Raw genomic sequence first — 27,820 nt, forward strand, 5'->3', positions numbered from 1 at the left:
CTCTCTAGAAGGGAAACACAGATGGAGCCGCCCAGCCCTCAGCCTTCTGCGGGCTGCCCGGCCCAAGCTTCCCGCAGGTGCGGAGCTTTCCAGCACGCAGAGAGTTAAAGGCATCATCGCAGCCATTAGAGGGAAAAGTTGCGGCGCCGCGAGCCCAGCGAAGTCCTCCAGCCCGCCCCCCTTGCCCACTCCCCGCTTCCCGAGCTGGCTCGGTGTTTAGGGAGGGCAGTGATCACGCAAGCTGGAGCAGCGGGCTGACGTTGGACAAGCTGCCAGGTAGCTGAAAGCAGCCAGCCAGCAGCGGAGACACTTCCCGGCGTTTGAAGCCTGGGTCTGCACTAGAAGCCTCAGGAATCCTAGCCATCTGTTTTTAACCTTCGCGAATTGCATTTCCCTCTCCCCAAAGCCAGTCTTCACCCACGGAGCGAGCAGCAGGATAGGATGTTTGCAGTGTCGCGCCCAGGGCTCTGAAACAGAGCCTTCTGATACGCTTGCATTCTCTTCTTTTAGGGCTTTTTGGCTGTTGGCTACACTGATGTGACCCCCCCCACTTTGGAATGATGGGGATCTTTTTGGCATATGTTGGAATTGTTTTCTTTTCTGTTTTATACGTACAACAAGGGCTTTCTTCTCAAGGTAAGTCTGTGCTCAATGGCAAATATACATCTGGTGTGTGTGTGTGTGTGTGTGTGTGTGTGTGTGTGTGTGTGTTGTTTTCCTTATATTCAAAGCATGTACAGGAAGATATAGTGAGATTCTTAGCAAGTAACAGTGGGTTTAGATTGTATGGATAGTATTCTGTTTGATATTTTTCTTTAAAGTTTATTAAATCATAGGCATGAGAGGTTTCAGAGATTATACACTTGGTGCCTGGCAAGGAGGTGAGTTCCTCAGTGAACACAAACACAGGGCCGTGTGTGTGTGTGTGTGTGTGTGTGTGTGTGTATATATACTTTCTGTGTGCATGCACAGGATAACCACCCATGCATACATAATCACCACAAACAGAACTGGATATTGGGGGACTTTCCATCATCAGTCCTGCTTTCCCTTGCAGGCAGAAAGGGTTTAGAGTTTTCCTTTTCTGAGTCTGTGTGACTTCCTTTGCATGTCTGTTTATCAAAGGACAGACTCCTCTGAGGACCCATAAAAAAAGGCACGACTTGCATTACAAGCTGCAGCAGCCTGCTGAATCCAGTTGTTCAGGACTTTGCAGGCTGCAGTGGTCGTTTCAGCACCATGAACAGATCACATCTCTGCTGCCAGAAGACTGCATCACTTCTGCAAGCAGAAATGCCATGTACTCCTCCTTCCAGTTTGAAAAGAAAAGTCCTTTTCAGATCAGACTGCCTTCTCAATAGCTCCCATTTCCTTTAAGTATAAACACAGTTCCATTTCACTAGAGATCAATCTGGGATTTCATAAAATTTTGAAATGAGTATCTATCTTTTAAAAGTGGGGGTAAAGTGCATACACCCTAAATCATCCCTGCAGTTCCCTCAGCCCTCCTTTCCATAACTGTGCATTGTAACTATACAATTCCATCCGCCACAAATCTAAGACTACTTTTTGGAAGCAATCAGCTCTTTGCAAAGTGTCCTTTACACAGATAAGAACAACCATGTTAACAAGAGCATCCCATGTTCAAAAACATGCCCTTAAGGAGAAAGAGGACATTTTATTTTTGTGAGTTTCACCATGTATATATGAATCTGACAAACTGGCAGTGTTACAGTTGGTAATGAATAGGTTTTAAAAAAAATCTCTGTAGTGACTTCAAAATATTTTTCAATCTCATCTAAGCCTGGATGTATGATTGTTAGATTCCAAGGGACATGGCAATAGCTATACAATAACTTGATAGGAACAAATGTGAAGATTAATTTCTAGAGAATGAAATAAAAACATTAAAAAGTGTGCAACTTGTTTCACTACTGTAGGCTTCAGATCACAATTGCTAATAACTGTTTTTGTCATATCAGCAATGTGCATTTTGACAGAGTCATGATCAGCCTGCAAAATGAAATATTCCGTTAGTCATAGACTGTTTAGAAACTTAGAGGGAAGAGGCTTTCCTCATAATAACAACTTGACATATGGTCTAAATTGTACCTCACTGAATCTCAGTAAGTTTTATGGCATGCTGCAATCTGACAAAGGGTATTTGGATCTAACTCTGGGCATCTTGGCTAACAGAGTTATTGGCAAGCTTGTTAGCCATTCCATTATCTGGACTTGATCAACAACAAAGTGATTTAGTCATGATACCAAAAATAAGACAGGCAAGAGGCAAAGAAAGGCGGAGGGTGGGGGATGTAAGCAGGCAAAGTCAGGGATGTCATAGACGGGTTGTTGCTGTTTTTTAAGTCCGAGAAAAACGTGAGCTCTCAAGGAAAGAAACGTTGGAGAGAGTGGTGTATATATGCCAAAAGGATGTGCTCCTGTTTTACAGCAAAATTTACCGAGTTTCCGCGGAATGTGACAGCGACAGAGGGGCAGAATGTGGAAATGTCCTGCGCTTTTCAGAGCGGCTCCGCCTCGGTGTACCTGGAGATCCAATGGTGGTTCCTGCGGGGGCCCGAGGACCTGGAGCCTGGGTCCGAGGTGGCTGGAGCGCAGGTAGTGCAGTCACATAGTCCGCAAAGCTCCCGTGTCTTGTCTGTCCCACTCTTTTAGTTCTCTGGGTTTCCAATGGGGGGGGCATGGCCCAAGATGCTGCCTAGGTGTCCCTGGGGACCTTCCCATCTTTTGGGGAGGGGGGCGTGAAAGACGCCCAGCCATATAGGAAACAAGCCTGAATTTGTCCTGGGCGACAGAAGTTAAAACCACCAGGGAAGTCATATTATGGGGAGCCTTTCCTGATTTAAATTGGAGAGTAACCTCCTACTCTTAATATTGCTTTTATTAAGATGCCCATTGTGACACTACAGCGCTGTGCATACATCCCAGGATATCCGCTACTCTTTCCTAGACAGTATGTGTGTGTGAAGAACTCCTGTCCGAGGTCGTGCCCGCATGACCACCCTCTTCCCTTCTAGTCCCATTTCTCTCACCTTTGCCTTTAACCGAGATAGTTGAGGGTGGGGCAGGGAATGGGGAAGAAAAGAAGTAGGGGAGAGGGGGAGGCTGATGCGGAGTGGAGGAAGGAGGGAGGGGAGAAAGGGAGGAGGGAATGATGGAGCCACCGGTGGATAGGAGAGGAAGGGGAGGAGGAAGAAGAGGAGGGAGGAAGAAAAGGAGGAAGTGTGAGGAAAGGAGGGGAAAAGGAATTTTAGTGAGGAGAAAGGGAGACAGAAGAGGGTCAGAGCGAAGAAGAAAGGCAGTTGAGCAAAAGAGGACTCGGACGTTCAGGAGAGTGAAAGTCTGTAAAAAAAAAAAAATAAATAAATAAAATAAATAAATAAATAAATAAATCCTAGGGATGGGACAGCAGCGCAGAAAAAGATGGAGAAATTTGTGCCCGAAAACTTCCACCCACATTCACATCTCCGCCCATCTTTGCATCTTTGTGTCTGTCCCTAACCTTCCCGGAACCCGAAGCCCCAGATGGATCCAACCGCAAGGAAGACCTGGCCCGGCCGCGGGCACTGGGCCCGCCTCCCGGAGCTCAGCCTCCGCGAAACTGGTGGCGCCGGGACCGCGCTGGGCAGCGACAAGCGCGCTTGGGAGGTAGCGGGGGTCTAGCCGCGCGGCTTTGGCCGCAGGCCAGCGAACCTCCGGGAGGCGGGTTGGTCTAGGGCCGACCAGGGGACCAGATGCAGATGGGGCCACGTCCCTTCTCTTCCCAGTCCTAACTAAAATGTTGCAACACACCTACAAAGGCTGGGACTAGCCTGGAAGGCTCCGCACCACTGTGCTGCGGACGAGAGAGTCAGAGGACCTCGGTGGGAATTTGAGCATTTGCATCCTTGTCCCGCAGGTGGAGCTCTTACCAGACAGAGAGCCAGACAACGACGGGACCAAGATCAGTGTGAGTGTCACAGGGACAGGCGACAGGGGGCGCGTGCCTTAGCTGCTAGGCAGGCCCAAGGTGAACATTAGTAGTAAATGGATTTTAGATTTTAAAACCTTTTAATTTGTTGTCCCTGAAAAAAAGCAATTTTGCAAACGCAGGTTAAGAGCCAGTTATCTCCTCTTTACCTCTTTAGGTACATAAAAACTGAAGCGATTTGAGAGTCCATAAGTAAAATTATGTATTAATCATGTAAATAACTAGAAATTAACTAGAGAATCATTTTGGTATCCAAAAAGGTTGTGTGACTTTTTTTTTCTTGTTCTTTGTAACAGTTGTATAAGAGTGAAGGGCTGCAATGCTAATGTGCATTTTAAATTTTGGAAATGATTATCCTTTAATAGAAAGTGAAAAAGTAATATACAAAAATCTTCCTAGAGAGAGAAAAAAATTAAAGCATCCAAGAAGATTTTGAAATTATAATGAAATAAAAAAACTCAAATTTAAATGTCATTCATAGTGTTTCTAATGTAGTTCTAATGCTGGTGTTCAAAATCATAAAAATATAAAGCCAAATGCAAATATAAATTTGCAACCATTACTGGAGAAGACTGACCTATTGAAACTAAGAAAATATTGTTTTACCCTATTGGTTATTAGTTTGAATAATTATATGATGAGAAGAAAATGAAAATCATCTTTTTTGCTATACTTCAAATGAAGCTATGCAGAGTAAATTAATTAATAATACAACTTACCTTGAAAAATGGCTTTAACAAGTTTTCAGTACTAGATATGAAATAGTTTTATAATACAAAAGGAAGAAATCTACTGAGGATGAATATACTGTTTATTTTTAGATATCTAAAAATTCAATAATCTACATTTTAGAAAGATTTATATTAAAGCTCTTACGATAGCATAAAGTGGCATAAGATTGGGGTTACTTTATAACTAAAAGCATAAAAATATATTGTATGCAGAACTTAAATCTATCATCTAATTGTGTAATCTCAACATGGAAGAAATATCAAACAACTTAATAACTCACAAAATCACAAACTTTTTTAGAATATTTTAGTTCCAATTTTTCTTACATCACAAAAGCTGTTGTTTTCCTATAATGCTAGGAAAAGCTTGACTGGTAAAATCAATTAATAGTGTTTTTCATAAGCATTTTACTTTGTACATACACATATAATTAGATAGCTTATTGATTGAATATTAACAGCTGACTCTTCATGCCCATACCATACCATCTGAAGAATAGTAACAAAAAGAGCCTTCAGACACATACAGAGACATAATCACTTATGCAACTGCTAATAGTAATAGCTAGGTTAGTAGATTATAAAATCTACTGAGTTGAAAAGAGTTCTAGATATGAACTGAGGCAGAAGGTAATTTGTTCCCCATGTACATTCTGTTTGACCTTAACTTCTGTACTAAACCAACATTTATTAACTTAGATTTTCTGGGAAATATTTATAAAATACTGATAAAACTTCAACCTCTAGACCACATAGAACTGCATTAATTCAAGCAAAACTAATTGACTGTAATATAAAAATCAGTGTTAAGAATCACTAAGCAAACTTCTTAAACCTCAGTTTACTCCATGGTAAAATGGGATAATAATGATATAAATACTCTGACTACCTCCAAGTGTTAGAAGACTTAGTCAGGAATATATGTAGAACTGACTTCCATTATTTTATAATGTTAGAATATTTATATATAAGTTTGTATACACATAAATATATACTTATGGTTATAATTCAAATGTCAGAAACTACTTGTTATATATACGCTTATATACATATATGTTTATATAAAATACAGAATAACACTTCTCAAATTTTCTTAATTATTTATGGCTGTTTGAAAATGCAATAGCCATTAGCAGAATAACTATATTCTTGTCTCCACTACTTTTCTCTGTCTTTCAAAATTAACTCAAACCTTAAATCCTGAATGTCTTATGAAATCTATCATTCTGTCAATCATGGATAACATGATATATATTAAATCTAACTGTTCCAATAATAATATTTAAATATATCATATTTATTATGTATCATATACATTTTATATAGCTGTTATATTAAAAACCTGGAACAAAATTATTAGAAGAAATAAAAAGGTCAATTTCAATTTTGAAAATCAAATCAGTGTTTTATTGATGGCATTGCAATTTCCTACAAAGGCATCTGGTATATACTTTGAGCCATAAGACTTTAGGTGATATAAACAAGTACCTGAGCTTTGCCACCCAATAACTGTAACCAAGATTACATGAAAATTTTGAGAAAAAAAAAAAACATTAATAGGCGTGGGCCTGTTGTAACAGTACCTTTAGTAATCACCTCAATGTGGGGATAAAAGTATATTCTCATCTCAGCTGTTATGACCAACAAAAATATTTCTGTGATCTTCCAGATTTGAAGGGGTTAGTTTATAACCCACAGTAAAGAAAAGAATCTGCATTAACTACGGAGTTGGCCTCATTGGTTTATACTCCATTCATCTGAGTTAACCAAGCAGAGTTAATCCAGTCCCATGTTGAGAAAATGCTGGCACTTCTATTTATCAGAACCTGAAGAGTATGAACCACACTGATAATATGGCTCTGTTTAGACTGACCTCATTATCCTAAGTCTGTGAATGTCATTATTAGTGGAGTAAAATAAATAAGATCTTAAGATCAGATGTTAAGGAAATAAAAAGCCCCTTGACAGTAGCTATGAGGTCATTAAGGCCCATTAGTTTTCCAACATTAACAAGCTCAGGATAAAGAATGAGAACAAAATCATTTCATGCAGCACTTTTTTTACCTGCAATTTTTCAGACAGTGAAAGTTCAAGGCAATGACATCTCCCACAAACTTCAGATTTCCAAAGTGAGGAAAAAGGACGAAGGTTTATATGAGTGCAGGGTGACTGATGCCAATTATGGGGAGCTCCAAGAACACAAGGCCCAGGCCTACCTGAAAGTCAATGCCAACAGTCATGCTCGGAGGATGCAGGCCTTCGAAGCCTCACCTATGTGGCTGCAAGATATGAAGCCCCGAAAGAACATCTCAGCTGCAGTTCCCAGCAGCATCCACAGCTCAGCCAACCAACGGACGCACTCCACCTCCAGCCCTCAAGCGGTAGCCAAAATTCCTAAACAAAGTCCACAATCAGGTATGGAAACCCATTTTGAGTCTTTCATTTACCACTCACAAACCCTCCACAAAAAGTTAAGTCAAATAGAGTAGACAGACTGATATTAGATGTGGTTTTTTGTTTTTTATTTTTTATTTTTGTTGTTGTTGTTGTTGTTGTTTTTTAATGGGAGACCTAGTTCAGTTGAAATAATGAGTCTTGAGCCATTGAGAGCAGGGGCTGATCTGCTCAGAGGATGTGCATTTGCCCCATTAGTCCCTGTCAGTGCTTCATATCCAGGGGATCTAAGAGCTGGACTCTATTTTTCCTTTCTGTATATATATGTTGTAAGAACAATAAATCATGTAATGTGGTCACATTATAAATGCATGTTCATTTTCTCTACAGATTTATATATCAATAATGACCCAAATTAAGAGGCTTTCACTTAATCAAAATGGAAATGAAAGAGAGACACCACATCATCAACATTTTTAGCGACCCATAAATTTAAGCAGGACTAGTCTCCAAGGGCTTTTGATTTTGAAGGAGAAACTTCAGCTGCCTGTGATGAAAGTGATGATGATAATGGGAGGAAGTGAGGGGGGATGAAAGGCAATAAGTGGTGCAGAGATAAGGCAACTCCTGTAAATGCGCCTCGGATGCCAATTTAGAAGCTTAGTCACACATTTCCTAAGTCAGCTGTGCAAGTTAAAGCTGTTCTGAATGGCATTAATTTATGCAATCATTCAGCCAATGGAAACTCATTGAAGTTTTAACCTTGATATGAGATACAGGCTTCTTGTAGAGCAGTCTCCTACAGGACCCATGGCTGTCCTGATTTTCTCTAATACTGACATAATATTATGGGACAAAGAGAGCACAAAAATATCAATTTATAATAATTTAAGCTTTTCCCTTTTCTGAACAATAATTGATACTACTAATGGTAATAGAAAATTATATTGCTAATATTTAATAACTTCAGTTATTAAATTAAAAACTCTGACCATCTCATCTTATGTGTATGTATATAGACAGATATAGATATGTATACATGGAGATATAGGCACACATCTTAAAAATCATCCTGATCAAATATATGTATATGTGTGTATATATATGTGTGTGTGTGTGTGTGTGTATGTATATACATATACACACAGATATATTTGTACATATATGAAAGATACATATATATAAAGATATATATGTATATCTTTAAAGGAATATATATAAAGAATATATATATATATATATATATATATATATATATATATATATGGTATATATGTATATATAATATATAAATATCTTTAAATCCTTGCTTGTGAAAAATACCTTAAAATAATATATGCCAGGACTGAGTGTGTAGCTCAGTGATAAAGAATTTGCCTAGCCTGCATAATGTCTTGGGTTCAATTCCCAGCACTGTGATCAATCAATCAATCAATCAATGTATGTCAATACAGATTTCTTCTTTATGTTTTCTGTTCTAATGGATATGATTTGTAGATTTATAGGCCACTTGGCTTAGGGTCCCTGTGAGTTTGCACTGCCTTTATATGTTAATGAATAGTTCTCCCATGGTGCCTTGGTCATAGTAATTTATCAATCTGATGAACAGATGGCTTAGCCTCTCTGAAGTCCAATTTGTATGGCTTTGTCTTATTTTCCTCTTTATCATTGCCTTTGTTTCTCAAATTAAAGGACAAAACCAACAGAGCTAATAATGGTTTTTATCAACAGAGCTAATAAGGGTGTTACTTTATATAAGGGTATGCACACATATTTATATCTCAGTTACAATTTTGTAACCACTATTTGAGAAAGATTTAATGTCTTTGGAGGACTTGTCCTCCTCTTCCTTCAGACTATCAAAAGAAGCAGCTAGACTCTATTTACAGAGTAGCCTCAACAGACAATTTATGATCCAATTAGAACTCCAAATCATGGAAGTGAAATTATTAGCCTACATAGAATATTCCAAGCCAGATATCATAAATCTGCTCTATGGAATAAAATCAAACAGATTACCTATTTCAAATGAAAGAGTCTAAACATTGATGAAATGTTCTATTTCTAAGATATTTTCTTTATGGTGTTAATTATATACTCTAAAATATCCATTTTAATATCTATTTCTTACTGTGATTGAGCCAAATTATAAGCTCTAGAAATCATAAAACAATTTTCAAATGAAAATTGTTGCTCATTTTATCTATATCCATCAGACTTGCTCTTAGGTACAAAATAGTTTTTTCTTGAGTTAGGGGTAAAAGGACGGAAAGAATGCTGTCTGATGGAAGCCTATATTCATTAAAAACTTTTTTTTCACAAAAACTCACCTGCTTATAGCAAAGATTAATCTGGACTTTCTCAAAATATTTAATATATTTTTTCTACCATATTGGAAAATGTTTTACATAATTTTATCAACATTCTCTCAGTATTGGGTGTCCCAGTTGCCCATTCCATTGATGTGTAAGTTTTATGCTTGCACAATTATTGTATATAATATAGAACCTAGGATGGATATTTATATATTATATTCACTGTATTACTCACATCCTGGTTTATAATTTTGCTTTAGAATTTTTCAGATTATATTCAAATAAAGCTTACTTCAATACCCATGCTTCATCTATTCATTCATTTATTCACCTTCCATCACTTCAGGAAACGCTTACACCAGGCACAGGGACTTTTGAAAGATATACTCCCTCTCCTCAAGGGGCTTATATTTTAGTTTGTAAGAAAACAAAATACATGGGAATTCCATTTACCATGCATCTTTTGTTTTCTATTAAAACCAGGACATGGTAAAAACACACAGTTAAAATCTGTTTTTTATAGGCCAAGGGCTATTCTAGACTTTTATATTTTATGATTTGATACAAGGAGGCATGCTTCTTGTTCAGTATAAATAACACTATAATATTAGCCTGTGTCCAAAAAAAGATGGTCTATTTCACCTTTTATTTCATAATTATCTTTGACTTAGTTGACTATATTATTTATGCTAACACACTCAACTCTTAATTCATACTATTTTTCTGTCAAGTAATTTTTGTGTCTATAAAAGAGAAGTGTTAGCTGAAAATAATGTTATGTAAAATCTTCAAATTGTAAAACAATTAAACCAGTTTCTCTAAGGCAATTTATACAAAAAAAGAAGATGGAAAGGATAGTTCATGACTATCTAAATATTAAAAGATGGAGATTTAAGTATCATTTAATATGACTAGATTTTTTTTAAAAAGTTAGTGAGCATGACCCAGTCCTGTCCTGCTTGAAACTGTTTACCTTTATAATTTTATAATTTTCTTTATCTTTAGAATTTTTCATAAATAAGTAAATTATAAATTCTTAAATTATTTTAATTCTACATAATTTCTTAATCAACAATTAGAACCAAAATAATGAAGAAAATGCTAAAGCTAGATGAAAGTTGGTTTCTGCAGTTTTTTATGTTTCTCATCTCCAGTTCTACCAAACCCTCTCCAGTTTTGTGTACTCATTACCAATGACCAACACTCTTCATATCAAACCTATATCCCTCCATATCCCTTACCTCTTCCTCCTCCTCCTTCTTTTTTAAATGTATTTAGAGAAAGCTTAGAAAGAAAGAGAAACTGCCACTAAATAATGGATGGAAATAAATACATGGAATTAGAAGTTAAAGAAATATTTGATAGATGTTCTGAGGTGAAAGAACCCTTGATTCTAGCTGGTTGAATCAAGGAGGGCAACCTGGGAGAAAGGGCTCAAACTACAGGGAGAAAGTATACAAGCAAAGATGGAAAAGATTTTTCAGAAAGAGTGGCATATAACAGGCTACAGGTGGAAAATCCCAAGATCTCTACCAGGATGAAGTGGTTTAATTCTCTCTTCACAGAAAGCTTGAAGATTACTGTTAGTTCCCCTCCACTGCCAAATTCCATTCTCCATGTTTCTTCCGGTATCATCCAGCATCTCCAGTCCTTTCTAAAGCTAAATACCTCTTCTGTACCTCTCTTCTACTGGTCCTTTCTTTGTTCTCTATGTTTTCCTTCTCTTCTTTCCTTCTCCCAACCCACCCTTTCAAACAGGCAGAGAAAACTGGGAAAACAGCTTCCCTTTCCCTCCCTTCTCCATCCTGGCAAAGTCAGATCTTTCAGGGTGGCACACCTAACTGATGCCTGCCATCCTCCAAGAGGGGCACTGTATGCTTTCTCCTGCTTCCTTATATCTCAATACCATAAAGTCTTTCTCTCCCTGGTCAATGTGACTGTAAATGTTCATTCAAGTCACTGGCATCTCCTAAACTTCCAATTACCACATCCTCTGATAAGATCCTTCCCAATTTGCAGGCAGCATTTGTACCCTCATCACTCCTAACACTTTTACCCCTCTTGTCTCCTCAGGTTGATTTGCTCTTCACTGGCTTTATCAATCTACCCTCTCCTTTATTGGCTTCCACTTCTTAATTAGTGCTATGTCATTCTTTTTCCATTCTCACCTTCTTTATCTTACCCCCCTGTTCCCCTGGTTTTGATAAAATTTTCCCATTCACAGTTCTACTTCTAACTTCTCTCCGAAGATCCAAAAAAGGCTCATAATTGTTCCATAAACATCTCTACATTTTCATCCTACATGTCCTGGAAAAGATAACTGCACAAGTATGCATTCCACAGATTGACAGGTGGAGCCTTTTCTCCCCAACCCCACCTTGAATTTGGGCTTGCCTGTGACCACTTTGACTAATATAATGCAGTGATGTTATGCCAATTCCAGACCTGTCTTTAGGGGGACTAGAAACCTTTTGAAAGCCAACCACCATATAAGAAGCACAGATAGCTTAAGACCGTCTTCCTGGGTGAGGCCCCATTGTAGGCACTATATATGGGAGTGAGGAGGCTGCTGGACATTCAGACTTGCCAGCCTTCATCCAACTCAGCCCCAGATGCTATTTCATTTCAGTCACTCTCCAGCTGAACCCTGGCAAAGCACAGAGCAGTGCAAGATAATAGTCAATTGTCTTTTTGAAGGCACCTGGTTATTAGGGCAGTTAGTTTGGGGTTTTTTTGTTTGTTTGTTTTTGTTTTTGCTTTTTTTCACAGCAATATATAACCAAATCTGAGGTCTAAAACTCAAATATTCAGAACTGAATTTATTCTCCTAACTTGCTCACCCAAAAGAAATGGCCTTCCTCCTGTTTTCCTAAACTTTTAATAACATAATCACAATCACAGATTTTGCAAAAACCTTGAAAATGTTCTTATGTCTTCCTCTGTCAGTTGCTGAATTAGTCATTCAGTCCTAGTAATTTTCTTACCAAACGTCCTTGAAAAACTTTTTTTTCTTCCTGTTATGCTAACACTGGTTTCATTCTCAACATAAGCCCTCCTTACTTTCTTTATTCCAGCAGTTCCTAATAGTCTCCCTGTTTTAATTACAATGAAGGAACATATCGCAACAGAACATGTATTACTATTTCCGAAGCACCATCTCTAATTTTCACAGGCTAATTTCCAGCCCTGTTTGGGGGAGTTCCTAATCCTTACACTTACTCTTGCTACTTGGTATTTCCCCAATGTTTTCAGACACTTCCTTTCCTCTGTGACTCTGCAAATGCTGCTTTCTTTGTGTGAGTCTTTCCCCATTTGCTGAGTTTCTACTCAAATGCAAATTCCTTTATAAAGCTTTCTCCCATTGCTTTAGTCATAATTGGTTGTTTCCTCATCCAGCCTCCTGCAGCAATTTGTTCTCATTTCCTTTGAAGCCCTTATTTTTGCACCCTGTATTGTAATAATTGCCTCATTTTCATGTTCTAAATCCTACATTTCAGGAATTTTTCTCAGTCTCAGGCAAACCAGGACAGGTATCCCTCTTTGTGTGTGATGCCTCAAATACATTTTTAGAGACTCTTTTCTTTGGCGATTACTTTTTCCAGTGTTGAAATTGACTTTGCAAAGGTCTTCTCTTCACTCCTGTGATGAACAGCTGGCATTTGTAAGAAAACTGGCTGTGCTTAAGGTTGCAGTTATGTTTCCACGTGTGGAGTCTGTCATTGCTCAGCAGGAATGCTGATTCTCTGAACTCCAAAATATGATTATTGTGTTTTCACCACGAAGCAAACCTGAGTGTTCGGAGGCAGCTGCTGTTACAGCTGCCAGAAGCCAAGATCACACCAGAGCTCCTCTGTTGCTGATAAACATGGCAGGTTTCCAAAAGTAGCCAGATTTAGCAGAAATGATCTTAAAACAGAATTTCAAAGCTGTTGGGGAGAGAGAGATAAGATACTGAGGATCTTACAAAAAGATTGTTTTCCTGATCTCATCTATAAATAAATGGTTTACAGTTTTGGGGTAGAGAGCCAGTTGTAGAATTCAGACCTTAATGTTGATTTTGGTTTAAATGATCCATCTTGGCTGCTTACACAGGTTAAATTAATCTGATCATTGTAATTCTATCAATTAAATGACCACTATGTAAATCAAATGTCTATAAATAAGATGAAAAGCAGATTTGAGGCAATAATTTGGGTAACACAGGCCAACGAGTCTATCTGCTAGAGCTATTTGAACCAGAATTTTGCAGATTAAGAGTCTATACTGGTTAAATTCTCTAACAAACCATATTTATTTACACATTGGAATCCAGTCACTATCTGGGCCTATAAAACCAAGGCCCTTTGCTTGGCTGGATGGGCTTTTCCATACATGACTAGCTGTGTGAAGGTTATTGAAGGGACATGAAGCAGAATTTGTCAAATGATTTGTCTCAAATGATTTCACAGTCCTTGTGACTTCAGGAAAGTACAATAGGAGTAGTTTTCTGGATAATATGACCAAAGGGTCAGAAAACTGCAGAAAAGACTTCATTCTTTTGATCAAAGTAACATACATGCTAAGAAGAGCAAAATAGGGCAGGGACTCCTTCTCTGGAGGACCACTTCTGCCACTGATGTTTGGACAACATGCATTTGTGCATTCAACACAGCTATGAAAGGTCCTAAATAAACAAGGAGGTACTTCTTAGACCTTCTGCCTCGGACAACAGAGGAAGCCATAGTGCACAGTGGTTAGAGAGGCAGATGGTTCACAGCTCTGCTCTATAACTCATCGCTATGTGCTTGTTTCCTCATTTCTTTAATAAAAACTATAGAATGATCAGAGTTATGAAAATTACATATGGAATGTGACACATTTAAGACTTGGCACTTAATTATCACTTAACAAATGGCAACTAGTTATGGTATTAATATGACTATCATTGCATTGCTTGTATATTATTATGATTATCAGCAATCAAAGGACAAGAGTGAAGATGTCTATCTAATATTGATCCTTTCCAAGACCCACAGTGGATGCCTGAAATTGCACATAGTCTGAATCCTACAGATGCTATTTTTTTCCCTCTGTGTGCACAATGTGTACTAAAGTTTAATCTATAAATTGGGTAAAGAAGAGGTTAGCAACAATAACTAGTAAGAAGATTAGAAAAATCATAGTGTAATAAAAGTTTGGTGTACATGATCTTCGTCTCCTAAGAGTCAAGACAAATATTAATTTTTTGGACAGCAGTTGTTCTTAGTGACTGAAATGAAATCTGTAAATAAGGAGGCAACACGGCAAATGGTCAATTCCACTCAGCAAATATTGTCTTGTTGTTGTGGAGAGGTGACGAGCTAAAGAAGGAAGAATGAGAGTCTTTATTCATGGCTTATGCCTTGTTTATAATTTCAGATATTTCTTTTGTCCTTCTGTCATACTATTAATTGATGATAAATTTTTCTCTATACAACCATAACATATTACCCACCAGCTGTCTTACCTAAGCTTGTAACTAGATCCTTATGGTAGTGCACAATAAAATTCCAAAGGATTTTTGTGAATTTGACCTGAATATGCAACATATCTATTCAGATGTCATAACTATATGAACTCTCTGCTATATGACTTAAATAAAAGCTTTCAAAGAGACCCTATGAATTTTTTAAGTCACAAAGTAATTGGAAATACATATGAAAAAAATACCTTAGTGAAAATATATTTAAAAGCCTTTTAAAAAGAAAATAAAGTAGAAACCTACCATAAAAATTCAGTTTGTGATATCATATATGTTCATATTTGATTCCCAGATTAACTATCTACCCTTGTCACTTTGAGCTGACCAAAAAATCCCTCTGAATCTTAAAAAAATCTTTATTTATAAAACTGATATGGTTATATATATAATCTCTCCCAAGGTCATATTCAGCCTTAAGTGAGATAATTAATTTAAACATCTAACAAAGTAAATAAACCTAGCTTGTAAGGGAGCTCAGTAACTGTTCATTTTCTTCCTCTTTACCTATTAAATATGAAAATATATTATTAAGTACTATTATTTAAGAGAACAATAAAGAAACATAAATAGAAAAATGAAAAGATAAGAACATTCTGAAAGTATATAAAATAACAGTTGAAGAATTAAAAATATAACAATTAGAGAACAATTTATTCAATTAAAAGAAGCCAAAGGAAAATGGAAAATGTTACCACCATATATATATATATATATATATATATTCACTTTTGTGTATATATGCAAGTGAACTCTGATTCAAGAGCTAAGCAAAAAAGAAAAATCAAATACAGGAAAAATAGCATAAAATCAGAGGCCTAAGGCTTTGAAATTTTAAAATTACAAAATAATTTACAAAGGAACATAATATTTTAATATAATCCAAAACATTTGTTTTAAGAGAGTGTTTTGTTTACCTATTAAGAGTTACATATACTATGATTATGTAATCCACAACCCCAACACTGAGTTGAAACTTCTTTCTCAAGGAAAATTTGGCAGGAAAGACCATTCATGGGGCATTCTGGTGTGCAGCCCATGTATCCCTGAAATTATACTCCCAGGAGGACATTGCAAGCAGATCAGTAGTATATCAGATATGAACTCTTGAACATTGACATTCAGCACAGAGTTAATCATATATGTGGAAATTTGCAAATGACCTAGAGAAGTCATCTAATTCATGCATTAAAGCATAAAGTGATTATTGTGCAGTTTCTAGAATCATGTTTTCAAAGAATGTTTAGTAGTCTTAGAAAAGACCCAATATATAATACAACTTGAATATTTATGTTCACACAAATGTACAAATGTGTATACCTAAATCACTGTTATGAAAGTAGTAACTCAGAAATTGCTTAGTATTGAAATAAAGAATTTCATATATATACACCCATATGCATATATATGATATATTATTTTTCTGGGTGCCATGTAGAGAATCATACTATTAAGTTGTTCTTCTAAACAGATAGGTATGATCATAATGCATCTATATTGATTAAATAAATTAAGCACACCTACCATCTATAAATAAAATATCATGCAATTATTTGTTATGATTCATTCAGTCCCCAATTCAAAAGATTAAAATGATGAGCACTTAATCATCATTGGGGATAACAAATGGAAATCAACATACAGGAAAAGTTATAAATAACCAGAATTTTTACTTAATATGGTTGCTTCAAAAAAGTATGAGAGAGCACTTTTGCATGAATACAGAATCTTTTATGTTTAAAACAGACTCAATTATAGGTGGAATGCCGTGCTTGAATTAAAGCAAATTGTAAAAGCTAGGAATTACGATTTCTGATTTTTTGAAGCTGATACTATTGAGCTGTTGAAAAATTAAAGATGAAATTAAGCAAATTTTAGCTTCATAGCTACAAACATTTTAATGACAATTAAATAATGATTTCAGATACTCCAAATTTCATAATTTAAAGGTATCAGCCACTGTGCAATGACAGGGACTATTATGAGATCAATGTGTTTCATGCTTTACTTAAGTGTTCTATCTTGCAGACACATCCTTAGCAGTGTCTTCTTTGGCCCTTTGTAAAATATTTTCTTTTTTTAATTTTTCTGATTAAACAATATCATATGCCAAAATGGCAGTTCTCTCATTACCAGCATAGTAAATGATTAATTTGAAAAATGCTATGTTTAGAGAACAAGCACTAGAATCACAACCACTAAATTTAAAAAATCTTCAGAATTTAAAAACTCATTCTATTTCAAACTATATGAAAATATCATAAGGGATCTGAAGATATGAATTGTGTCTCTATGTTTTTGGTGTTATTATAGCTCGTAGAAGTGTGCTTACCATATAACTAGAGTTAAGTAAATGTTTAGGGATTGAAAATTTATGTTTGGGTTTACACAAAATAAAAAACATTTATGAGGATAAAGCTAAGAATACATGTGAATTTAGTGCATCTTCATGAAAACAACTGTGGACCGTTAATGTAAGAATGGTCAGAGAATATTGGAAAATAGTTCTTGGATCATTCTTCCTTACATACTGAATGATAACAATTATGTACATTTATCTAAAATGATATTTAACAGCCAATTTATCTAAGACGTTAAATGAAGAGTCCTTGGCAGCTGCTCACTTCTATCCTTTGATTTGCATGTCTTGAATATTATGTGTTTAAAACTGCTTCAAATATCTTTGATTATTAAATCCTCATAGTTTAGAAGAAAATTTCTGATGTGAAGATAACTTATTAAACATTATAACTCAGAATATTTCTAAGCAAATAGATTAAGGAAAAGGGTAAAGCCTGTAATTCAAACTTGAAAAATATATGGGCAGATTTTTCCTTATGTTAAAATAAATGTGTTCTCTGAAGACATATGATTGATGATTTGTGTGTCCTGTAGACATTAGGTCCTCAAATAATTTCTTCCTTAAAATAAAACATTGCTGAACAACAAAAATAACTATTTAATTTAGACAAATTATTATATATGGTAATATCTTTACTTTTTGATTTACATAAGATCATGGAAATTAAAATCTCATATTCACAGCTAACTTTACTTTCTTTTCTTTTTATTCCATTTTTCACTCTGAATTCCTCAGTTGATAATTCTTTAAAAATATGAGATGGTTTTCCTTCTTTGAAGAGGAATTTTTCTCTGAAGACATTGAAGATAGGGTCTATAACATGAAAAAGGATTGTAGTTGAGAGAAGATATTCTTTATTTCACCAATTAGTGAGCAATTGCTCAAATATTTAGCCAAACTGACACCTACTTTCTCAATGCAGAAGTTATGAAAATACATTTAATAATTTCTCTGGCCCCATTACTTAATAGCAATACTATTAGCTGTGGTATACTTTCTATCAGTTTCCTTATGCAAGCAAGTATCCTTACTACTTTGGGAGTAGTAAGAACTACTACTTGTGTACCCAGGACAACTCCTTTTGTAGATTGTGTACCCAGTCCACTTACTACTTTGGGAGTAGTAAGTGGACTGGGTACACAATCTCTGTAAGGAGGTCATCCCACATGGATGTCAATTATCTTCATAATTTTCTCTACTTCATTCCCAAAATTAAATGCACATATGTAAGCCTTTAGTGAAACTCGACATTATTGAACATTATCAGTGCAAGAACCACATGTGTGCAATCCCTAATATGTATTGTGTGATTATTCAAAGTCTGGATTAACATCTACCTTTTCATTATAAATAAAAAGGTTGTTAATTAACAACAAAAACATACAAGCAGAAAGCATATTTAAACCCTATGAATAAATAATTTCAAACATGTTACCAGCATTTATTTGTTGTCATAAATGTAATGCTGATTGTAAATGAAAAATATAAATTTATCCTCTAAAGCAGTTATTAAATATATGTGGCACTAAAACTTCCTTTGAAAACATTCTGTTTTTCCACCAAACCATATTGTTTTCCATTTTGTCAAAGCCTCTTATATTTCCCTATACTTTAATCAAGCAGAATTGAGAAAGCATAGAGTTTTACATATGAAGAACTGCCAAATAAAACATTGAGACACAAAGTAATTTGTAACAACTTAGTTCTAGCATCAAACAAACTGGATAGGAACTTCAACTCTACTCCCTACTTGCTGAGGAAACTCGAACAAATTGCATAAACTCTCTCAGCCTCAATTTCCTACCAGAAAATGATTATTAACACCTGTGGGATCATAGTCAAAGGTAAAGAAATAATAAGTGATCAAAAAATACTAGCTATCTCTATCACTATGATCATCCTGGATGCAAAAAATCAGTTTTTACTCAGATGGGTGAGTTACATGAAAATGTGCTATTTTAAGATGCACTATAGTCTTTGATGGAGGAAGGCAGAATTACTTAATGTGTCCACTCTTCAGTAACTGGGGAAAGTAGACATCCTGAAAGGCTGCAGTGACTGGTTGTAGGCAAAGGGAACATCTGGAAAATTCTGTGGTGAATGGGATATCACCCCTGTGTCTTGCCACGCAGTCCTTGTGTTCATGGACAACTAACTGCTCTTTTTCTCTCAGCTACACTAAGAGGCCTCATAACTAGAATGGAGCTGTAAATTTGCTGACTAAAGGAAAGCAAGACAGGAAATTTAAGCAGCTCCTGCCAACAAGCTGGGGCACAATAAAATCAGCGATTTATGTATTAGGTCAAAAAGAAGCACATTTCTTTAAAAAAAAATGGATTTCTCAAAGAAATTGGCACCGGAACTCTAAGAATTCTAATAAAAATATATTCTTCTCAAAAAATTATAGGATAAAATCATCCTATTATTTGACCTTTCCCCTTCAATAGCAATTTAGTATGTGCAAACCTGAATAAAAATTACATTAAAAGCTAGCTCAAATTTTCTCACACAGGTATTTTTCTTTCTTAAAGCTGACATCTGTTATAAAAGAAAAGGATGTCAAAGGGGCCTGTCTATTCTGGGCACTGTAATGGACACTCAGTTCTTTATAAGCTGGACTTCTTCACACAAAAAAAAATTAGACTATTGCTCCTTTTTGTATTGGAGGGATTTCATCTTTAGGTTTATCCATATGAGCTTCTCTGATATTCACTTTTATGAAATAAAGATTCTGGAATCACTCTGGAGCCACAGGGGGAGAGAATTTGTGTTCTTTCTTTCTTCTTGCTTCATTTGATTCCACTAGAAAAACAAGAATAAGGCAGAGAAAAGCTTTTCGAGAATCATGCCTGAAGTTGCAGGCAGATGCCCTGAATGGGGAATGTTCCCTACATCTAAGCTGACTAAAAGTTCTGTTCACATAGAAAATTAATGCATCAGAAAATATTCAAAAGCAAGAGAAAATGGATAATTGAAGAGCTGGTAAAATTTATATGAGACAAATTGTTTGGGTAGTTGTCTCAATCCTCTACTTGATTATTTGAAGTAAATTCTCCTTTCCTGGTAATTTTTCCTAGTAACCAAGAGCTCTGCTTTTCATTCTCTTCCTCTCACTAACTAGTGGTGGCACTTTGAACAATTAACTTAGGCTTTCTTGGTCCCAGACTATTAAACTTGAGTCAAAAGTGAAGGGGAAAAAGGTTTTAGAAAGAAAAGGGATATGTCACATTAATGGTGGAACCACATCTCAACCAACCATTCAAGTGAATTCAGAGCAATCTTTAAGTTCCAAAAGTCTATAGTTGGAAAAATTAAAAATATTCTTATATCATAAGACATTTGTTACATGATAAAAAGCAAAACAAACCTTACTTATTATTAACATCTAGGAAAACTAAGATACTGGTGATGTTTCCATATCCAATATTTGTCATTTCAGAGGTAGAGACAAGTTAAATTTCATGAGCAAAAAAGTTTTCTCTAAAATGTGTTGTGTCCAACACATTTATTTCTGAAAATATTAGTATACATTTCAATAATAATGATTTAGCAGCTGTGAGGACATTGGAGTAACATTACTTGCCTCAGAGAGTTCCAGAAAGAAGCATCTCCAAGGTCTGTGCTGACCCTACTGATCTGTTGTCTTCTTTCTGTGTCTATGCTTTACATCCTATTGTTTGTGTATCTGAAAGTGAATTATTTCATGTTGCTGAGATACTTTTCCCTGATCTGTATGTTTACTGTGCAGGGATGTTGAGAGGATTAACTAAAATAATGTATGTAAAGTGCCTGCTTGCATATTGCTTGATACACATCAAATCCCCCAGACATTTTTAAAATTATTTTTATATTTGTCATTGTGGACATTAAGATGAGCAAGATGAGGGAGTGGCATTGTTGAAAATATCCAATGTCTCCCAGCCTATGGATCCTAGATACAGAAAGCAATAGCAGTACAGATGGAAGTTTAAAAAGGAAGGTGCTGAAAGAGAATTAAGCTCTCCATCTGGCAGACAGATAAGAGGGGCAGCAAGTGGGATAGAGGGAGAACAGTTGCCTGCTACTGCAGACTACCCAGTCTGCGAAGTCTCCCTCAATTGAATAATGTGGAGAAGATGGGATACTAACCTTACCATGAAGTGATACTCTCTGACAACATGGAGGAGAGTACAACTGTTGAAACAGGCAATATCCAAAGGTCATTCAACTGCACACCATTTCTGGCTTGCTTGCTGAAGATATCCAAACTCCTGAATACTGTGCTTTGATTGTTTTTAATTTTGAGTTTTCCCCCAAAGAAATAGATGAAATTTCTGTTATTCTGTGAAATGATAATTATAGTGAAAATAGTATCTTTGAGGCTGTTTCTGTATTGATCCCTGGTCAGACTATTCATCACATTCTGCAAACGGCTTGCTTATGCACATCTTGGAGGCCAATGCCAACACTAGCTATTATATGAGGATTAAGAAAGAATGAGAAATGGGGCTAGGAATATAGCTCAGTTGGTAGAGTGCTTACCTTGCATGCACAAGGCCCTGGGTTCAATTTCCAGCACCACACAAAAAAAAAAAAAGAAAGAAAAGAAAAAAAAAAAGGATGAGAAATCGAAGCTTTATTTCTGTACTAAGACTTCTTAGATTATTCCTTTCCATCTACAAAATGGAGAAAACACCTCCCCTACCTTACAAAGACATGGGGAATCATACCTCAGAGCACACTGTGAAAATCTTTAGGCATAAAAACAGAATAGAGCATCTAATTGAGGAGCATAATTAAATGGCGTTAGGAGTCCAGGAGAAATCTCTAGGCCCACCCAGGCATGCTACATAAACATTTTCTTTACTTAATTGAGATAATAGCATCTCTCCCTTCTTCTTCCCAGGGTATTTTATGTTGGGGGAAAAAGTTAAAAAAAAAAAAAAAAAAACTCAAAGCCTTGTTATAGATACAGAGAGTAATTTGAAAAAATGCTAAACACTTTAGTCCTTTCTTTTAATGTGTGATCCAAAGGATAAGACATGACTGTAATGAATTAAAAGCAATATAGTCCAGGTGAAGGTCACAAGAGAGGCAAAACCAAAATGCTGCTGAAATTCAGAAGAAAGAGAGAGATTCCACAAGCTGGTAAGAATAGATAAAATGGAGGGCAGGTTATCTGAGGGCAATAGTTGCTTAAATGTATGATCTCCTTCAGGAGATAACAGATTATCTATCTGGCCTGGACATAGAGCAAAAGAAACCAAATAAAACAAAATAGGCTCACTTATTTTGATATAATGATGTGGCTTACTGATATGAAAACAAACAACAATACAGAATGGTTAAGTTTGTGTTAGAAAACATAGAAGAAGTAAGTATCTTATTTGAGAGCTCAGAAGTGACTGCCATCCAAAGAAAGTAGCACTCAAGGCTCCTGACAGCAATCCTGGCTCTCATTATTTCACATAAGTGGAATGTTTATGTAAAAATAAGAATAAAGCATGAGTAGCCAAAGTTGGTTCTTGACAAAATCATATTTCAAAATAATTAGACCATAATATATTTGATAAATAATAATGTTTTATGCAAGTAGTATACATATGAATGAAAATTATAATGGTGATTAATTTTTAAATTACACAGGACCAATATCAGCATTTTAGATTCTTAAATTTCACTGTCTAAAAGCCTTGGGAGTAAGCCTCTCATCATTCAAGACATAAATGAAAAAGCAGAGAAAAAGAAAAAACTAATGAGTGATTTGATGACAATACAGATTTGCCTTAGAATTTACTACATTGGAAAAATGTTTTGTAATTATCCTAACAGAAATAAATTCTCCACTTAAAAATATGCCCAGAGTGGTTGTACACAATCCTAAAAAAATGGTTGATTGCATAGCTGAAGGCAGTTCAGAATTTTAGTAGCCTTAAATTCTTCACAGTATAAAACGGGATTTCTTTCCCATTGAAACTATGCTTTAACTTGCACTTGCTGGATGTATAATAGGAAATGTTGGGTCAAAATGAAGCAGCTTCTCCCTCAATATTTATAGAGATGATGGGGCCAGGCATATCATATGAAAAGTTGATGAGTTAAGAAAGAAACAACATAAAATGTGCAATTTTAGCAAATTTGAGCTAATCTGCAATGCACAAGCTGAAGAGGAAACTACTATTTCACAAAATATTTTTAAAAGACTACGTCATTCTGCCCAATTTTATTGTTTTCAACTGTTTTAAATATTTTCTCCAATACCAGACATATTTTGTGCAAAATATTAAGGGCCAGTGGCTACTTAAGAAGCCGTGTACTAATCTCTCTTTTTCTCCTTTCTTCTCTTTTTCATCAAATGAATCTTTGTTAAAGAATCTTTCATCAAAACCTTACAGGAATATATGCTTAATTTTGGAAAGCTCTTATGCTAGTGGTTCTACACAGATTGTGTGTATTTTCTTTGAATGGTCTTTGTACTTAGAGCTACACATAGACTGAAACATCACTTTGTATTTCTGAACCTTGTTATCCAGCTTGAATATGGGAATACTCCTCAGAGTCCCAACACTAAGGTCTGGGTCTTCAGTTGTTAGGTGTCTGGAGGAGATATATTACATACACAGGCCATCTCCCAAAAAGTCAATCAATGACAATACTTAAGTTATGTTTTGTGCAAATAGTATACATATGAATGAGGATTATAATGGTGAACAATTTTTAAATATACAGGACCAATATCAGTATTTTAGGTTCTTAAATTTCACTATCTAAAAGCCTAGCAGAAAAATGGTAATGTGAGTCACTAAATGTCCATTTTCAAGTACCAAATGCTAATTCTAATGTGACATTTTGAGTGGCAAAGGGTTGTGCCACAATTTTTATCATTGCCACTATGGAATCAAACATGATTTAACTGAAATATTTTAAAAATTGAGCTTCCCCATGCTTATTTCCCTTCAAAGTCTTTTTACCCATCTCCCATCAAGACAGAAAATAAAGGCTCTATGCCCCATTGCATTTTTGTTTTTCACTAACAAAATGACATTTTGTTCTGTATGTCATTCATACCTAGTAGTTCATTGGAGAGAATATGTGAAGGAAAAAAAAATGCAAAAGTACAATTTAATTCCTCCCCTTTGATAGTGATGGAACTCTTTCAAGAATTTCTAGTTCTTGATAGTACTAACACCTCCTCCAACTTGAAGGACAGGTAACTGAGAAAGATCTGACCCTAAATGTAAAGCCCAGAGGCACCTCCTCCAATGCATCCCCCTCTCCCAGTTGAGCAGCCTGCTGCTGTCAGTTTTTCTGCTTTTCCTGTGGTTTTATGCTAATTCTAGGACAAGGGGGCATGTGATTTTAGATGCCACGATAGGAACAAGTAAATGATTATAGGGAATGATCCTCAAGGAATTCCTTGAGGGAACGTATTTGGATTCTTCTCAGACCTCCCTACCATGAGATGGCATTGTTTGAAAACAGACAAAACAAACGCCACCAACTTCCTGGGACTGAAATACTTTGTATGTGTTGTTATTTGCAGTGCATGCCAAGACATTCATGAGCACCAGAGCCAAGCTGGCGAGCTAATTAAATATATATATGTATGTGTTTAAAACAGCCTAATAAGGAGCATTGGAAATCTTCAAGATGAGCGAATATCTTATAACTTCTTCCGCAGGTGCGAGGATAGCTACAAGCCATGGACTTTCTGTCCTGCTTCTTGTTTGTGGCTTTGTGAAGGGTGCTTTGCTTTAATCTAAAGTGCTGACTTTTTTCCAATATCACTTTCTCTTCTTAAAGCAAAGAGCAAATCGCCTGTAAAATCTACGGAGCGGACAGCAAAGTTGACCCTAAACTCCAAGCATCATTCTGCACCCTCTGTACTCTAATTACCTACACAAGGAGCGCCTGCTTCCGGAACCATAAATGAAGAGGCTATCACATGCTTTGTTGATAATATTTTCTTTGGCAAATCACACCTGATCTTTTCTTTCAAGACAATTAGTGTGAAGTGATAGGACATTTTCTAATAGCAAGATCTATTTTTTTTTTTCCTTTTCTTTCCGCAAAAAACAAAAAATAAAAAAAAATTCATCATCTCACTGACTGCTCAGGGGTTGGCCTGAAAGTCATCGGTATAGTAAATATTTACTATGGATACCACTGATTTCCTACTAAAGGACCCACTATCTGCAGGAAGCAAACAGAGATCAAAATTCAACAGAACACAAACTATCACCAAACAAAAAAAAACCCTTTTGTGGGCAAAATTATCAACATTTTGAGTCAACAAGGAGAACATTATTTTAAACGAGGAATAATCAAAGAAATTTTTTTAAAACTTCTTTTTTCTTGGATTATTTTTTTTCTTCTTTTTCTTGTTCAATGGTGGCAAGTGCTGATAATGGCCAATCCCCGTCAATCCTGGGAGGTTTATATAAATACATTTTCAGTGTTCTATATTTCAATTCATTTTGCAATTCCTGTATATGCAAACCCAACAAATTCTGTAAATTGCTTATAGTACGTGTGATATAACTTCAAAGTAGATATACTACAACCTTCATGCAAGCTGATTTTTATCATGCTATATAAAATATATACATATGAATGTCTATATGTTGAGCCACCAACCAACTTCTTTTAATAGTGTTTGTTTTTCATTTATAATTCATATATTGTATAAATTTGCAGTGCATTGTTTCACTTCCACAGGTTTGACAGCTGCAGATGGTCTCTGTTGTCCTCTGCTTTCCTCTGGAAAAATGCATATTCAAAATTGTATCTGTCTCTGATAAATGAGCTTTGTTATGTGTATGCTATGTTGGAATTTACTATGTTGAACATACCTTTAAATATGGTGTTTATTGAGGTTTGAGGGTCTCTTGACTCTGAAGAATGCATACTCTGGTTTTGACATCTACTCCTCTGTCATCATTATTCTATCATCAGAAAGGAATGTTGTTTCTAGAAATTCTGCCTTGGAGGCCAGCATGAGGAAAGTGAAGCAGACCCCTTCCTTTCCTACTTTCTTGGTAGAATACGTCTTGGTATGGCTAAAGGATGCTGTTTCCCTTGAACTTCATGAATTTTTGTAGCTTTGTCATTCTGTTATTTGCTGCTAATTATATTTAAATGTCTCCTACTTAAAAATTAAAATTTAGTTGCTGGCTAAATATAATATGCAAATGTGACTGCAAATCCCTGACTAAAGAAGATATGTGTTCAGTTTTCACTGGTTAAGTGAGTTATAATTTTAAATATTCCATTCTTATTTTTGATTTTATAATAACTAGACTATTTTACTTGGAACCTGTTTTTACTCTTGCAAAGAAAGATAGAACTCTTAATGTGCTCCACATACACTGTGGAATCAATTTGGCTTGAGAAAGAAATGACCTAAGTTTTCCTTCCAGAGAGATTCTTCCATTTTCTTTCATTACAAAACCAGAAGATCATCTGTGTGGGGACTATGTACTCCCAGTCTAAGATCCTAAGTGGAAGCCTGAAGACAATGAATAGTTCACTTTTCAAAGGTAAATGCATTGACTCTGCCATTTAGTTTTTAGCAAGGTGCATTTTTTTTCATAGTATTCTAGACCTTACCTTCTGAGAAATAATGGTTTATTCTTTTCTTACCATTCTTGTTCATTTGGTTTATTATTTCAGTCAAATGAGAAAAATAAAGGTTTTGATTGCCCTATTTATTAACTTAGAAATGTATTTTATTTCAAAGTTTAATATTTTAAAATGCATAAAATACTGGTAAGATAAATATCATCTGTTACGTTTATATGAAGTTTAAGGATTACATACAATAAAGTGTAAGTTAGTATACAGATTCAAATTTAGTCAACCTGGGAAAATCCACCATGTAATATACTTTTTCTCAAAGTACAGGTAATGAGATTAGTCAATTCTAAAGCAAGACAGACTTGCATCTGTAACAATGTTGACATGCTCATAATAAAGTGCATATGCTAGTTTGGGAAGAACACTCATGAGACTCATTTTATCAGTGTTCAAAATAATGAAAACCTACTTGTCACTGTGCTAGCAATAGTCCAACTCACTGGCCACTTTGAGAAAGAACATGGTTTATTATCTGTTTGCTCCAAACTGAGACAATTATTGTGGAATCTTAAACAGTAGGACAAAAACTATAACACCTTGCAGAGACCTTCTAGTGGTTTTCATCTTTATCCCTTTGGGGCTATAACTTTGTGTGTATCCATAATTGTGGAAATGAATAAAGATTGAATAATAAGTTATCTAGCCTTCTCAACCTTGTTTTCAAGGTTATGTGATGTCTTTGATAAGACAGATTCATAGAAAGCTGAAATCACTTACTTGAATTCAAGTCAGATCCTTTGTTCTTTCTTAAAAATTTACAGACTGATTACAAATTATACAAATGAAAACACTTGAGGATAAGATAACAATCTTCTCTAAAGCAGATGCTCTTACTTTGGATTAGTTAATAAACTTGGTAGAGTCTATGAATCTACCAAAATTATAGTCACTCATCACACACACACACACACACAC

At 35.7% G+C, this 27,820-nt stretch overlaps 1 protein-coding gene across 5 annotated transcripts; it reads left to right on the forward strand.

The window, feature by feature from the left end:
* Positions 1–27,820, forward strand: Vstm2a (V-set and transmembrane domain containing 2A). 5 transcript variants are annotated; one of them, XM_048786639.1, is made up of 6 exons: positions 12–276; positions 511–636; positions 2,453–2,619; positions 3,920–3,970; positions 6,801–7,137; positions 25,073–27,820. In XM_048786639.1, the coding sequence occupies exons 2-6, from the start codon at positions 558–560 to the stop codon at positions 25,159–25,161; spliced, it is 723 nt and encodes a 240-aa protein (XP_048642596.1). In that variant the 5' UTR covers positions 12–276; positions 511–557; the 3' UTR covers positions 25,162–27,820. The 5 variants fall into 5 exon arrangements, with proteins under 5 accessions (XP_015345860.1, XP_048642597.1, XP_048642598.1 ...); XM_015490374.2 differs by having other exon boundaries at positions 1–636; positions 24,951–27,820; XM_048786640.1 differs by lacking the exon at positions 25,073–27,820 and adding an exon at positions 24,813–24,944 and having other exon boundaries at positions 3–636.

The sequence above is a fragment of the Marmota marmota genome, unplaced genomic scaffold (assembly GCF_001458135.2).
Source record: "Marmota marmota marmota unplaced genomic scaffold, marMar, whole genome shotgun sequence".
NCBI lineage: Eukaryota > Metazoa > Chordata > Mammalia > Rodentia > Sciuridae > Marmota > Marmota marmota.